This window comes from Bos grunniens, chromosome X, assembly GCF_055505025.1.
Source record: "Bos grunniens cultivar Pamir isolate PY7600 chromosome X, Bosgru_T2T1.0, whole genome shotgun sequence".
In the NCBI taxonomy this organism is placed as follows: domain Eukaryota; kingdom Metazoa; phylum Chordata; class Mammalia; order Artiodactyla; family Bovidae; genus Bos; species Bos grunniens.
Window position 1 is genome coordinate 50,131,754 of NC_141194.1, and position 14,280 is coordinate 50,146,033.

The 14,280-nt window shown below is 43.9% G+C and overlaps 1 protein-coding gene across 1 annotated transcript in view; it reads left to right on the forward strand.

Moving 5' to 3' along the window:
- ITIH6 (inter-alpha-trypsin inhibitor heavy chain family member 6) overlaps positions 1-10,132 on the forward strand; it is a 35,338-nt gene extending 25,206 nt beyond the window's left edge. The window contains 14 exon segments of the mRNA XM_086387118.1: positions 3-314; positions 317-349; positions 352-666; positions 669-802; positions 804-1,038; positions 1,041-1,128; positions 1,130-1,293; positions 5,933-6,025; positions 6,883-6,922; positions 7,104-7,216; positions 8,402-8,482; positions 8,521-8,648; positions 8,650-8,815; positions 9,921-10,132. Of these exon segments, the coding sequence (XP_086243244.1) occupies positions 3-314; positions 317-349; positions 352-666; positions 669-802; positions 804-1,038; positions 1,041-1,128; positions 1,130-1,293; positions 5,933-6,025; positions 6,883-6,922; positions 7,104-7,216; positions 8,402-8,482; positions 8,521-8,648; positions 8,650-8,815; positions 9,921-10,132 (2,114 nt within the window).
- The last annotated feature ends 4,148 nt before the right edge of the window (positions 10,133-14,280 follow it).

Genomic DNA, 14,280 nt, shown 5'->3' on the forward strand with positions numbered 1-14,280 from the left:
TATGGCCTGCCACAGTGAAGTGGCCGCCAACAGCAGCCAAAAGGTCTTTGGTTTCCCAGAGGAGCCAGCGCCCAATGTAGCCCACTTCATACACTGCCTTTGGGCCTACATCACCATTAGAGAGCTACTGGAGGCATGCTTCCACGCTTGTGATGCCAGCACTCACCACATGCTGGCTGCCAAAGTCCTCAGTCTGTCCCTTTAACAAAATTTTGTAACACCTCTGACTTTACTGGTCGTGGCACAGCCCAAAAAAGCCAGTGAGAAAGCCAGGAAACAGACTTCTACCACAGATGGACCAGGCACCATCATGCCCTTAGTCATGGCCTAGGGGCAGGCACAACCCAACCAACCTAGTGCCCTTTGTTTCTCCCAAATAAAGGCTTGTGAAATCAAAGTTCTACTTATCCTCAACTACTCTTGTCTCTACAAAGAAGATGCCCAGTTCCAAGGAATTAAGGCCACTGGGTCGGAGCCCTAGTACCCCATACACCATTGCATACCCAATGCCCCAAATTCCAGCATAACAGGATTCTGGAACCTTGGTTCAGCCAAAATTTAGGACAAAACCTGCTGTCCTTGTGCTCTCAAATTTTGGTGCCCTATTGCTCCTTAAGTCCAGCACACCATTACATCAGAACCTTGGTACTGTATTAGCCATGAATTCAAGACACAAGTCCCACCTCTGAATTATAGCATTCTAGCCCCTCCCCAAACTGGCCTTATGAAACATGCTACTCTGCTGCATTCCAAACCTGGTGCTCCATTACAAACTAAATGAGATGCCTCATCACTCCCACAACCTGGGGGTACTTATACCACAATCAAAAAGCCTGTCGCAGCCCGGGCCTGAATTCTCCACACATCAGATCCTTATATACCCACCACATACCACAGCAAGGGTTCTTGCTCCTAAGACCCCAAACAACATACCATATCCTAGACCTGGGATCCTCTTACCTAAGACCCCTAAAATTCCATCACCTCTTAAACCTAGTGCCCCACCTCACCAACCTTCCCTAGGTTTATCACTTTCCAATCTAGGACACCAACTCCTAATAAACCCAAAATCCCATTACCTTCCAGGCCTGCCAAGCTCAGGCCCCCACCTCCAGAGGCTTTGCATACTCCCAAGCACAGTCTCAAGTCCCACAAGTCCCAGCAGTACCATGACCATTTCTGCCCTTGGAGAATTCCTCACTACTCCTTTTCACCCCACCCTGCCCTCTCTGCTGCCCCCTGGAAGGCTCTGGCATCAGCATGACCTGTTGCCAGAGCCCCAAAGCACCACCTGTGTCTATGAACAAGAGGTCAAGCCACAAGGGAATAGAGAATAGAGAGCACTAAGAACCAGAAGCCCGTACAGATTTTTATGATTTAAGCCACTTGCTTGCTTGCTTTGAGACTTTAAATGAGATACTTAACTTCTCTGGGCTTCAGCACATAGGCACAGAATTAGAGGCCCTGGGAGAGAAGAGATGTTAAGACTGAAACAAACTGGTCAAGCTGTGGCTTTGACATTTGCTTTGTTGGACAAGAGAATTGCTTATACTTCACAAGCAGAGAAGGGATGTGGGGCTATAAATGGGAGCATCCCTGGGCAAGGTAGGTCTGATTCGTTGTTTTGTGCTCCATAAACACCCCTGTTTAATGAGAGGAATATAAAAAATGAGGAAGATGATGACAGTTGTCTTTAAATTTTCCAAAGGCTGTGAAATAATGTTTACATTTTTTTTATTTTTAATTGAAGGATAATTTCTTTACAGAATTTTGTTGTTTTCTGTCAAATCTCAACATGAATCAGCCATAGGTGTACATATATCCCCTCACTCTTGAACCTCCCTCCCATCTCCCTCCCCATCCCACCCCTCTAGGTTGATACAGAGCCCCTGTTTGAGTTCCCTGAGACATACAGCAAATTCCCATTGGCTATCTATTTTACATATGGTAATGTAAGTTTCCATGTTACTCTCCATACATCTCACCCTCTCCCCCACTTTCCCCATGTCCATAAGTCTGTTCTCTATGTCTGTTTCTCCATTGCTGCCCTGCAGATAAATTCTTCAGTACCATCTTTCTAGATTCCATATATATGCATTAGTATATGATATTTATCTTTCTCTTTCTGACTTACTTCACTCTGTATAATAGGCTCTAGTTTCATCCACCTCATTAGAACTGACTCATATGCATTCCTTTTTATGGCTAAGTAATATTCCATTGTGTATATGTACCACAACTTCTTTTTTTTTTTTTTCGTTTTTTACTTTTATTTTTTTTTTATTCTTCCAATTTTATTTTATTTTTAAACTTTACATAATTGTATTAGTTTTGCCAAATATCAAAATTAATCCACCACAGGTATACATGTGTTCCCCATCCCGAACCCTCCTCCCTCCTCCCTCCCCATACCATCCCTCTGGGCCGTCCCAGTGCACCAGCCCCAAGCATCCAGCATCATGCATCGAACCTGGACTGGCAACTCGTTTCCTACATGATATTTTACATGTTTCATTGCCATTCTCCCAAATCTTCCCACCCTCTCCCTCTCCCACAGAGTCCATAAGACTGTTCTATACATCAGTGTCTCTTTTGCTGTCTCGTACACCGGGTTATTGTTACCATCTTTCTAAATTCCATATATGTGCGTTAGTATACTGTATTTATGTTTTTCCTTCTGGCTTACTTCACTCTGTATAATAGGCTCCAGTTTCATCCACCTCATTAGAACTGATTCAAATGTATTCTTTTTAATGGCTGAGTAATACTCCATTGTGTATATGTACCACAGCTTTCTTATCCATTCATCTGCTGATGGACATCTAGGTTGCTTCCATGTCTTGGCTATTATAAACAGTGCTGCGATGAACATTGGGGTACACGTGTCTCTTTCCCTTCTGGTTTCCTCAGTGTGTATGCCCAGCAGTGGGGTTGCTGGATCATAAGGCAGTTCTATTTCCAGTTTTTTAAGGAATCTCCACACTGTTCTCCATAGTGGCTGTACTAGTTTGCCACAACTTCTTTATTCATTCATCTGTCAATGGACATCTAGGTTGCTTCCATGTTCTAGCTATTGTAAATAGTGCTGCAATGAACATTGGGGTACAAGTGTCTTTTTCAATTTTGGTTTCCTCAGGGTATATGCCTAGGAGTGGGATTGCTGATTCATATGGTGGTTTTATTTCTAGTTTTTTACATTTTTTAGCTCTTCCTATGTACAGGTACTGATCTACATACCGTACTTGTAGTCTTCATTTAATCCTCACCAAAAGCCTCTTATTATCTGGATTTTACTCATGGGGAAACTGAAGCACAGAGAAGTGACACCACTTCACACCACTAGTAAGAGATTTGAACCTACACACTTTGGTCCCATGATGAATGTGATTCACTACTTCATTATTCACCTTGCTGAGAGGAGTGACATTTCCTGGGTGATGTTATAGGGCAGGATTAGAACAAGTTGGTGGTGACAATAATTCACAGGGATATAAATTTGGGCATGACATTCTTGACATACCCCTCTCCTTCACCATCCTCCCTCCCAATATCCCATCCATCTTCAATACCTGACACAGTTATCTCTGTTTGTCAAATGCATCCACTTCTCACTACCCCAACTGTCACTATCTTAGGGCAGACTACCATTGTGCTTCACCTAGAAAACTGTTCCAGACTCATCACTGGTTTTCCTTCTTCCCTTTTTGAGATATTCTCTTGGACATTCTTCCCCAGCAAAGGGATCATTTAAAAACATATATCACTTCATGTCTCTTCCCTACTTAACTCCCCTCAAGGGTTTCCTATTGCACTTATCATTTCTTATCATACTTTTTAGAGTAAAGTTTAAAGTCCTTTTAATGAGCTCCAAGTCCCTGCATGACCTGCCCTATATCCCATACCTCTCTGACCTCACCTTCTCCCACTCACCCTCTGAACTCAGGCCACACTGGCCTCCTGTTCCACCAATAGGCCCTACCCTCTCCCCTGCCTCCACACAGGGACCTCTTCCAAGCTGTTCCCCCTGCTTGAAAATTGCTCTGACCTGCTTTGCCCTGATCCTGCCTACCACCCTCATTTCTTCCATTGTCACTCAAGCTCCAGATCATGCATTAAATCTCAACTCAGATGTCCTTCTTACCTCTTACTACTGCTTCAAACTATGTTGAGTACCTGCAACTCTCTCGGTCAATCTATTCTTTTTTTCTTATAGCATTTGCATAATTGGTAATTATAATTTCATTCATGCCTGCCTTCCCAACTTAAATATGAGCTTCACCACATCAGAAATCATGACTGACTTTTTCACCACCATGTTCCTGATACTTAAACAGTACGTGAATGAATAAATAAATGATCAAGTGAATGCATGTCATAAATGTTATACTGCTGCTGTTGCTGCTGCTGCTAAGTCACTTTAGTCGTGTCCGACTCTGTGCGACCCCATAGACGGCAGCCCACCAGGCTCAGAATTTTGAATGTAACTGAGCTTGCACTCATCTCACATGCTAGTAAAGTAATGCTCAAAATTCTCCAAGCCAGGCTTCAGCAATATGTGAACAGTGAACTTCCTGATGTTCAAGCTGGTTTTAGAAAAGACAGAGGAACCAGAGATCAAATTGCCAACATCCGCTGGATCATGGAAAAAGCAAGAGAGTTCCAGAAAAACATCTATTTCTCCTTTATTGACTATGCCAAAGCCTTTGACTGTGTGGATCACAATAAACTGTGGAAAATTCTGAAAGAGATGGGAATACCAGACCACCTGATGTGCCTCTTGAGAAATCTGTATGCAGGTCAGGAAGCAACACTTAGAACTGGACATGGAACAACAGAATGGTTCCAAATAGGAAAAGGAGTACGTCAAGGCTGTATATTGTCACCCTACTTGTTTAACTTCTATGCAGAGTACATCATGAGAAACGCTGGACTGGAAGAAACACAAGCTGGAATCAAGATTGCCGGGAGAAATATCAATAACCTCAGATATGCAGATGACACCACCCTTATGGCAGAAAGTGAAGAGGAACTAAAAAGCCTCTTGATGAAAGTGAAAGAGGAGAGTGAAAAAGTTGGCTTAAAGCTCAACATTCAGAAAACAAAGATCATGGCATCCAGTCCCATCACTTCGTGGGAAATAGATGGGGAAACAGTGCCAGACTTTATTTTTCTGGGCTCCAAAATCACTGCAGATGGTGATTGCAGCCATGAAATTAAAAAACGCTTACTCCTTGGAAGGAAAGTTATGTCCAACATAGATAGCATATTCAAAAGCAGAGACATTACTTTGCCAACAAAGTTCCGTCTAGTCAAGGCTATGGTTTTTCCAGTGGTCATGTATGGATGTGAGAGTTGGACTGTGAAGAAGGCTGAGCGCTGAAGAATTGATGCTTTTGAACTGTGGTGTTGGAGAAGACTCTTGAGAGTCCCTTGGACTGCAAGGAGATCCAACCAGTCCATTCTGAAGGAGATCAGCACTGGGGTTTCTTTGCAAGGAATGATGCTAAAGCTGAAACTCCAGTACTTTGGCCACCTCATGGGAAGAGTTGACTCATTGGAAAAGACTCTGATGCTTGGAGGGATTGGGGCCAGGAGGAGAAGGGGACGACGACAGAGGATGAGATGGCTGGATGGCATCACTGACTCGATGGACATGAGTCTGAGTGAACTCAGGGAGTTCGTGATGGACAGGGAGGCATGGCGTGCTGTGGTTCATGGGATCACAAAGAGTCGGACACGACTGAGTGACTGAGCTTGAAAAACTAAGATGCCATGGGGAGCATAAGGTCTCAGTCTTGGCAATGTTCAAGGTCAGATTGGGAAGCCAATGAAGACTCTCCTAATCAGAAGGAAGGTATGCCTTTTGGTGGGCTGGAGACCTCTTTGCCCTCAGAGTGTGAAGGATTTCTCCTATTTCTTTTACACTTGGCAGGGAATCTTCATTGGGACAGCAACTCTGAAGAGATCTGTGGAGGAGATGGAGGCAGCATGAAATCTCAGGAAAGTTCTGCAGTACTAGCGAAAGGTGAACAAAGAGCTCCGCTGACAAAGACCCCCAAGCTTTCATTTCCACTTATGTTAATAATATATAACAAAGTTCTAGAAATCTGCAGTAAGAAAAATGAGGACAATCCAATTGAAAATTGACTTAAAACCAGCACTTCAAAACAGAACAAATGTTCAACTTCTTAAGTCATAATGAAAATGCAAATTAAAATATTAACGGGACTTCCCTGGTGGCACAGTGGATAGGAATCTGCCTAACAATGCAGGAGACAGCAGTTCGATCCCCGGTTTGGGAAGATCCCACATGTTGTGGGGCAATTAAGCCCATGTGTCACAACTACTGAGCCCACACTCTAGAGCCCACATGCTGCAACTACTAAAGCTCACTCACTCTAGAGTCCATGCTCTGCAACAAGAGGAGCCATCACAATGAGAAACCCATGCAGCACAAGTAAGAGTAGCCCCCACAACTAAAGAAAGCCTACACACAGCAAGGAAAAGCCCCAGGTGCTTCAACAAAGACCCAGTGCAGCCAAAAATAAATCAATAAAATTTTAAAATAGCATTTGAGCTGACCTAGAAGAATGACTAGAAATTGATTATTACTAGTTAAAAGAACGAGAGCATTCCAAGTAGCAGGAGAAATAGAAACAGTGGGGTCACTAGCAAGATAAGGCAAGGTACCCATAAGAATATTCAGTTCAGTTAGGCTGGAGCATACAGAGAAGAGTGGAGAGCTAGGCAGGGACTAGATATCAGAAAAGACTTAAGTACTGAGCTCAGGAATTTGGGGTGACTCAGAGGCCAGGGGGCCACAGAGTTACTAGGAATGTAATAATCAGTCTCCTATCAACACAGTCCTCCTATCTTTTGCAGGCATGTTGCCAAGCATCTTCACTTTCTCATCCTTAGATAAGCCAGCCACCCTTGCTGACTTGAGTATAGGACAGCTTGTGCACTGGGACTGGGGCTGAACTGTCTCTCTGGGGAGATAAACATGGCCTCCTATCTTCCCCTACTCTCTCTTTCCCTCTCCTCATCTCCCATACCTTCTAAGGCTATAACTACAGAGTTGTGCCTCCTGCCTTGCAATAAATGGGACCCCCCTTTGTGATCCACATCCCACACTCAGAAGAGAAGATCTTCTTCACACTGGATGAGCATCCAGGAGAACTACTACAACTCATAGATGACCCAAAGGCAGGGGAGAGCACCAAAGACTCTATCTCATAATAACTCCACAGCCAAATACACAAGTCAACACCTCCAGACATTTGTGGACTAATACAAACACATAACAGTGCACCTCACAAACACACAAGTGCATATTCAGACACATTAAAACACAAATACACTCTAACACCAAGACACTCATAGATACACATACACATACCAGGGCATGCAGTAAACTAACAAAAACACACACCCAGGGACATATATTTTGACACTTTCCACACCTACAAATAGTAACATACAAATATGCATCTAGACACATATTGATGCATAATACATACCCAGATATACACAATGACACATTTATCAACATACATACACTGATAACCCCAGATTCATCCCAATTCACAAGAATTTAACACACACAGGCACACACACTCTGCTACTCTAGATACATAAAACACACCAATGCACACAAATTCCATGATACACAGACAGATGCATACTCAGTAACACCCCAAGATACATAATATTTACCAACACACAACCAGACACACACGACATAAACTATTCACCAAGATTTATAACACTAAGATATCCAGCATGACTCCCAAGTCTATTCAGTCGTGTCCAATTCTTTGCGACCCTATGAACTATAGCCCACCAGGCTCCTCTGCCCATGGAATTCCCAAAGCAAGAATGCTGGAGTGAGTTGCCATTTCCTCCTCCAGGGAATCTTCCCAGGGATCGAACCCCAGTCTATTATGTCTCCTGCATTGGCAGGTAAGTTCTTTACCACTAGTGCCACCTAGGAAGCCCAGAAACACATATCCAGAGACGTATATAAACATACAACCAAAAAAATATACATTTTACCATAACATTTTTCCCAAATATACAGATGCACTGATATGCCCAGAGATATTCAGATGAATGGAACTAAACCACACATTTACACATTCAGAGGCAAACACACATGCAAACAGCCCCACTGGGGTAAGCATGCACACATATACATACATGCTCACACACTGCACAGGAAGGAGCAGCTGGATAGGCTATGGTAGAAGCACTATCCTCAGGAGCTAGCATTCTAACCACAAATCTGCACCACTTCATCTGAATTTCAGGTACTGAGACTTCACCCTTCTTGTGCTATGGGTGACCATGTGAATGACCATGTGAAACCCTGTGCTCCTGGTAAGCATTCTTCTCCCCGCAGGGCTGCATGTGAGTAGACAGCTTCTTGGGACACCATCAAGGCCAGGGCACAAGGACCAGATCTGTACCTACTTCCAGGTAGGTCTGTAGGCCTGTACCAACCCTGTGTTGGCCCTGTAGACCCCTGTATACCCTGGGCCTACACTGTTTCCATTACCCACATTTCCATATCTGTTCAAAGTAAGGGTACCTTGCTTCTATCCTGGGACCAGCCTGCACTACTGAAAAGGCCTTAGCTGGAGCTCCAGTGTGACTGCTGCAGCATGTGAAACCCTCTACGTTGGACCTTACCTTGAATTCCTAGGTCTCCAGCACCACTACCAGAACCCCAGCATCCTGCAACTACCACACCTGGGGTTCTATGTGGTCAGTGGCTCAAGTCTCAGCCCCTTGGCCCATGGCCTACTGGCTAAGTGTTACTGAGGCTGATAGTGGCCAGGGAGCACCAGTCCCAAGAGAAACTCTGCCACAATGAAAGGTCAGTTAGCCCCCAGCATCTTGACCCTCAAACCACAAAGAAGAATCAGAACCAAGCTCTGCCCTTGGAGAGCTCCTGATCTAAGAAGAAGACAGACCCAGACATGGATAGTGATCCCAGTGAGTATCAGTGCTAGACAGAAAGCAGTCCAAAGAGCTGGAGGAATCCAGGGTGAGGCACCTTGCCCAGCCTTGGAGCTCAAGAAAGATCTCCTGTAGGAGAGAGACCCACACTGAGTATGGAAAGCTGAGCAAATGTGTAGAGGAAAAGAAAGGAGATTGGAGGAGATGGAGCTGGAGTAGTCAGACCAGAGTGCCCGCATGAAGAATTTGACTTTTCCTGAAGACAATAGGAGTCATGAAAAGACATAGGCAGGAGAAAGTGAAAGTGAAAGTTGCTCAGTTGTGTTGGACTCTGAGAACCCATGGACTGTTGCCCATCAGGCTCCTCTGTCCATAGAATTCTCCAGGCAAGAATACTGAAGTGGGTACCCATTCTCTTCTCCAGGTGATCTTCCCGACCCAGGGACTGAGCCTGCATCTCTGCATTGCACACAGATTATTTACTGTCTGAGCCATCAGGAAAGCAGGAGAAAGATACAGTCAGATCTGAGTATTACAAAGATCCCTCTGGATGTAAAGGGGTTTTGCAGGAAGCCAGACTGTAGGTCAGGAAACACTAGCAGAACCTGAGGCCGAGACCCCCACCAAAGAATTTGGGCAGTGTTGGTGGATTGAACAGATATTTTTACTTCCTTTGAACCTCCTCACTTCTCTAATCTAACTTGTCATCTCCTTCAAGCCAGACTATACCCTATCTGCTGCCATCTCATCCACTTTGGCCCTCTACTTTCATGCTACACTCCTGTCCCATCTGACTCCTCCACAAATCACACAATGCTCAGTCTCTTCCCTCCTCCAGGCCTTTGCTGCCTCTTCTCCCTCCTACTTTTCTTTCAAGGTTCCCTGCTTTAGGATCCTCTCAGAACTATCAGTGGGACTCAGGACACTGATCTGACTGGTATTCCATCTCTCTCCCTCAGGACAGTTCCAGCATGCAGACATCAAGCTGGTGGCAGGGCTTATGGGGCCAAATCTGAGAAGGCACCAGGGCCCAGATGTGCCTGTGGTCATAGGCAAGAAGCTGCTGAAGGATTCACCAAGACTGTTGCCCCACTGAGCTTCCTACTGGCTGGTGGGATGCTCTCATGTACGGTGGTTTCTGGGCCAACCCTACATTGCTTATGTCCTGTGATGGTCCCTGAACCCCACAGCCAAGAGACCTGATGACTCAGAGGCCAGGGCAAAGGGTTGACCAGGAACAAAGCCCTGAGGACATGAAAACACACAGGGACACACACATTAACACAGGCACTAAGTGGTACATTCACCAGAACACATACACAAAGATATGCAGATCTATGGAACTAGAGGCTTTGAGACTCCTGCCTCCTCACAGTCCTTACTGTCTCCAGTCTCTACCCTTTTTAATCCATAGTCCAGAGCAACCTTAGAAGTGACTTCTTTAAAACAAAAACCTGAAGCACCAGTACTCCTCACAACCTTCTCTGGCTCCCATGGCTTATTTAAAGCTCTTACAGTTCCCCTAGGGTTTCCCAAGTGACTCAGTGGTAAAGAATCTGACTGCCAAGGCAGAAGATGCAGAAGATGTGGATTCAGTCCCTGGGTCAGGAAGATCCTTTAGAAGAGGAAATGGCAACCCACTCCAGTATTCCTGCTGGGAGAATCCCATGGGCAGAGGAGCCCATGGGCTACAGTCCATAGGGTCACAAAGACTCAGACATGACTGAGCGACTATGCATGCACACAAACATGCCCACCAATCAGCCCTTGTATGTACTTTTCCTTCTATGTGGGATTCCCTTCCTTGGCTTCATTCAGGTAAATGTTACACATTCTTCAAGTCTTAGTTGTCACTTCCTCTAGGAAGTCTTCCCTGACCCCTCCCATAGATTGAGTTTGGTCCCCTGTGTTCCCACAGCCCACCCCCATTCCATTCAAATTCATCTTTCATACTATGTACTTACTTGTACATACTGTGTGCATACTATTTACTTGTCTGGATCCCTTACTTAGACTGTGAGCTACTTGAGAGCAAGGACCTTTTCTAAATCATCTATGTATCCCCAGTTCTTAGCACTTAGTAGGTGCTTAGTAAATATTTGCTGAATAAAGAAATGAATGAACAAAAAAGGATCCCATGACACAGCAGAAGGCACACACATATACTACTCACAACCAAAGTCACAAGATCACACACAGAAACAGCAATGAGGACACAGATATGAATTGGTAGAGATAGAGACATATGGAAATACAAGGATTTCAAAATAAAGAGAATAGACATAGGGGCATGTAGACGTACAAAGATGGGGGCAGGAAGCCAGTGTGACAGCATCAGGTACATAAACCCAGAGATACAGATGCTCTCTGGCTGAGCTTCTATATCCCCGTTTTGAGGTGCTGTCTCTGTCACAAAGATAATGGCAGAGAGACAAAAATGGGTCACCCAGAAACAGGCACACAGTGAATAATATGAAGACACTGAGACATAACAACATACAAAATGAAAAGATAGAGATTCAGACACAGGGACACAGAGGTAACCAGGGAGACATTGGTCAAGATCCTAGTCTTGGTCTTGACATTGACCAAGACCACAGTCTTAGTCTTGTTTTTGGCCAAGATCACACCAAGGACAGAAAGGTAGAAACACATAGACATGATGGCATGCAGACATGGGATGTGGGATAAGAGAACACAGAGACACAAGACCCAAAACCTATAAGGACATAGAAACAGATTCAATGTTACACAGATACAGACTTGGTGATAAAGACCCAAAGACACACACACATGCAGAGGAACACACTAAGAATGAGACAGAAACATAATTTATATAATTAGAGATCCAATGACAAAGACATGGGAATGCAGACATCTCAACCATGACAAACACCATTGAAGAGATAAGTTTCAGATCAGGTAACAAACATAAGGACAGGCAAGATAAGCCCAGGAATAATGGGGATATTGTGACACAGTGACAGGGATACAGGAATTCAGAATGAGAAATCTTAGAACAAGTAGACATGGGGATGTGAACCCACAAACACAGTCGTATAGAATAGACATAGGGACAGAAACATAGACACTTCTGGAAGGATCAACATAGGAATAAAGAAACCTAGACATAGAGAAACAAACACACAGAACATAAGCAAATGGGTAAAAACACTGAATAAAGATACACCTGGGGATGCCCAGAAATAGAGACACACAAAAAAGGAACCAAGGCCACAAATGAAGAAATAGGGACAGTGAGTCAGACCCAGGGACACAGAGATAGTGGGTAAAAAATAAAAAGACATGGATCCAGACACTAGACACAAATAGAGAGACAGTGACACAGACATGGTGAGTCAGATCAAAACAGAAACAGGGACAGAGAAAGACAAAAAGAGGAACCAATACAAAGAAACACCCTAACAAACAGACCCACAGAAACAAGAACACAGCCATGAGAATCTAGATAAAAAGATCTATGGACTAGGAAAGAATGGTATTGAGGCACAGAACAACTTAAGACACAGCCATAGCAATATCAAGAAACTAATACAGAAACATTGGCAAAAGTTGCAGAAAATAAATGGAGAAGTAGGGTAAATGCTAAATCACAGACATGGAGAGCCAAGCCCCAGAGATGCACAGACTCAGGGATTCACCAACAAAGGGCACGTGGAAGGAGGCATATGCAGATTCGTGAGTACAGACACTAGAACACAGAGGCTCAGAGAGAGACCCAGAACAGCAATACAGAGATTCCAGGACACACAGTGCATCATGAAAGTTCAGGGATATGCAAAACTTGAGGATGCAGAAAGATAGAAACACACAGATACTGGAACACACAGAGGCTCATGAACGCCCTGACACAGTGATGCACAAACACTAGATCCTAGATCACATGCAAAGACTCAGGGACATGCAGATTCAAGGAGGAGCAAAGACACAAGGACACAATAAAGACTCAGGAAAATGCAAAGATCCAGGAACATGTAAAGATTCAGGAACACAAAAATTCAATGATGAACAGAAAAGGGGATGCACCAACACTCAAACAGAAAGGCTCATTGGATGCCCAGACACTAATATGCAGAGATCCATGGGCACACAGAGACAGGGAGATATAGACCACTAGAGCACAAGATATGCAAAGGTTTAAGATATGCAAAGACTCAAGTACATTGAAGAATAAAGATACACAAATACTAACATACAGAGATCAAGGACACACAGAAACAACAGATAGAAGCAGGAGAATACAGTCAGAGACTCCAAGAAACCCAGAGAGGTGAACATACAGACACTGAAATAAAAAGACCAATAGAGTGTATAAGACAGGTGCATAAAGAACAGGAAACAGAAACTCACAGAATTATGGGGAACCAAGGATATGCAGATAGTGAACTACAATATGCAAAGGAAACCACAGACACCAGAACACAGAGACATTGAAACACAGAAACCTTGAGAAACTAAAATATGTAGACACTGAAACACAGCCAAACACTTGCTCATACATACATTAAGAGGCACATAGCCATTGGGAAATATAGCCAACCAATAAAACACAGAGAGACACTGGAATATACTAATGCAACACACAAAGATACTAGAACAGTCATCAGAACACACTGGGATGCTGGCACACAGAAACAATGGGACCAGACACTGCCACACAGGTACTGGTATACACAGACACTGGGATATACAAACAGAAGGATACATAGAACCTGGGACACACACACACACTGGGACATAGCACCACTGGGACACAAGGAAACTGAGGCATAGAGACTTAAATATGAAAAAAATGAAACTCAGGATCATACAGAGACTAGAATACACAAAAATAGAATACAGATATTGAAGCACAGAAACATAAGGACATTTAAAAACACTAAGACATACAGACACTTTACCTCACAAACAGTGGAACAAGCAAACACTGGAATATACACACACTGAGGTACACTGACATCAGAACACACAGAAATTGGGACACATCCTGGGACATGCAGTTATTGAGGCACATACAGACATGGAACCGTCATAGAACCACCACAAAACTGGATCAAACAGATGTTGTGACACACAGACACTGGGCTACAGGTACTGAAGTATACAAGCACTGAAATTAAGAGACATACACAACATGCAAACAGTCACTGGGGTTCACAGGCCATGGGACATATAAAAAATCTGTGCATCTCTGTGTCAGGGCATTTGTGAGCCTCTGTGTGTTCCAGTATCTGTGTTTTCCTATCTGTGTGCACAGATATTGGAACATACACAAACATAAAGACACACAGATACTAG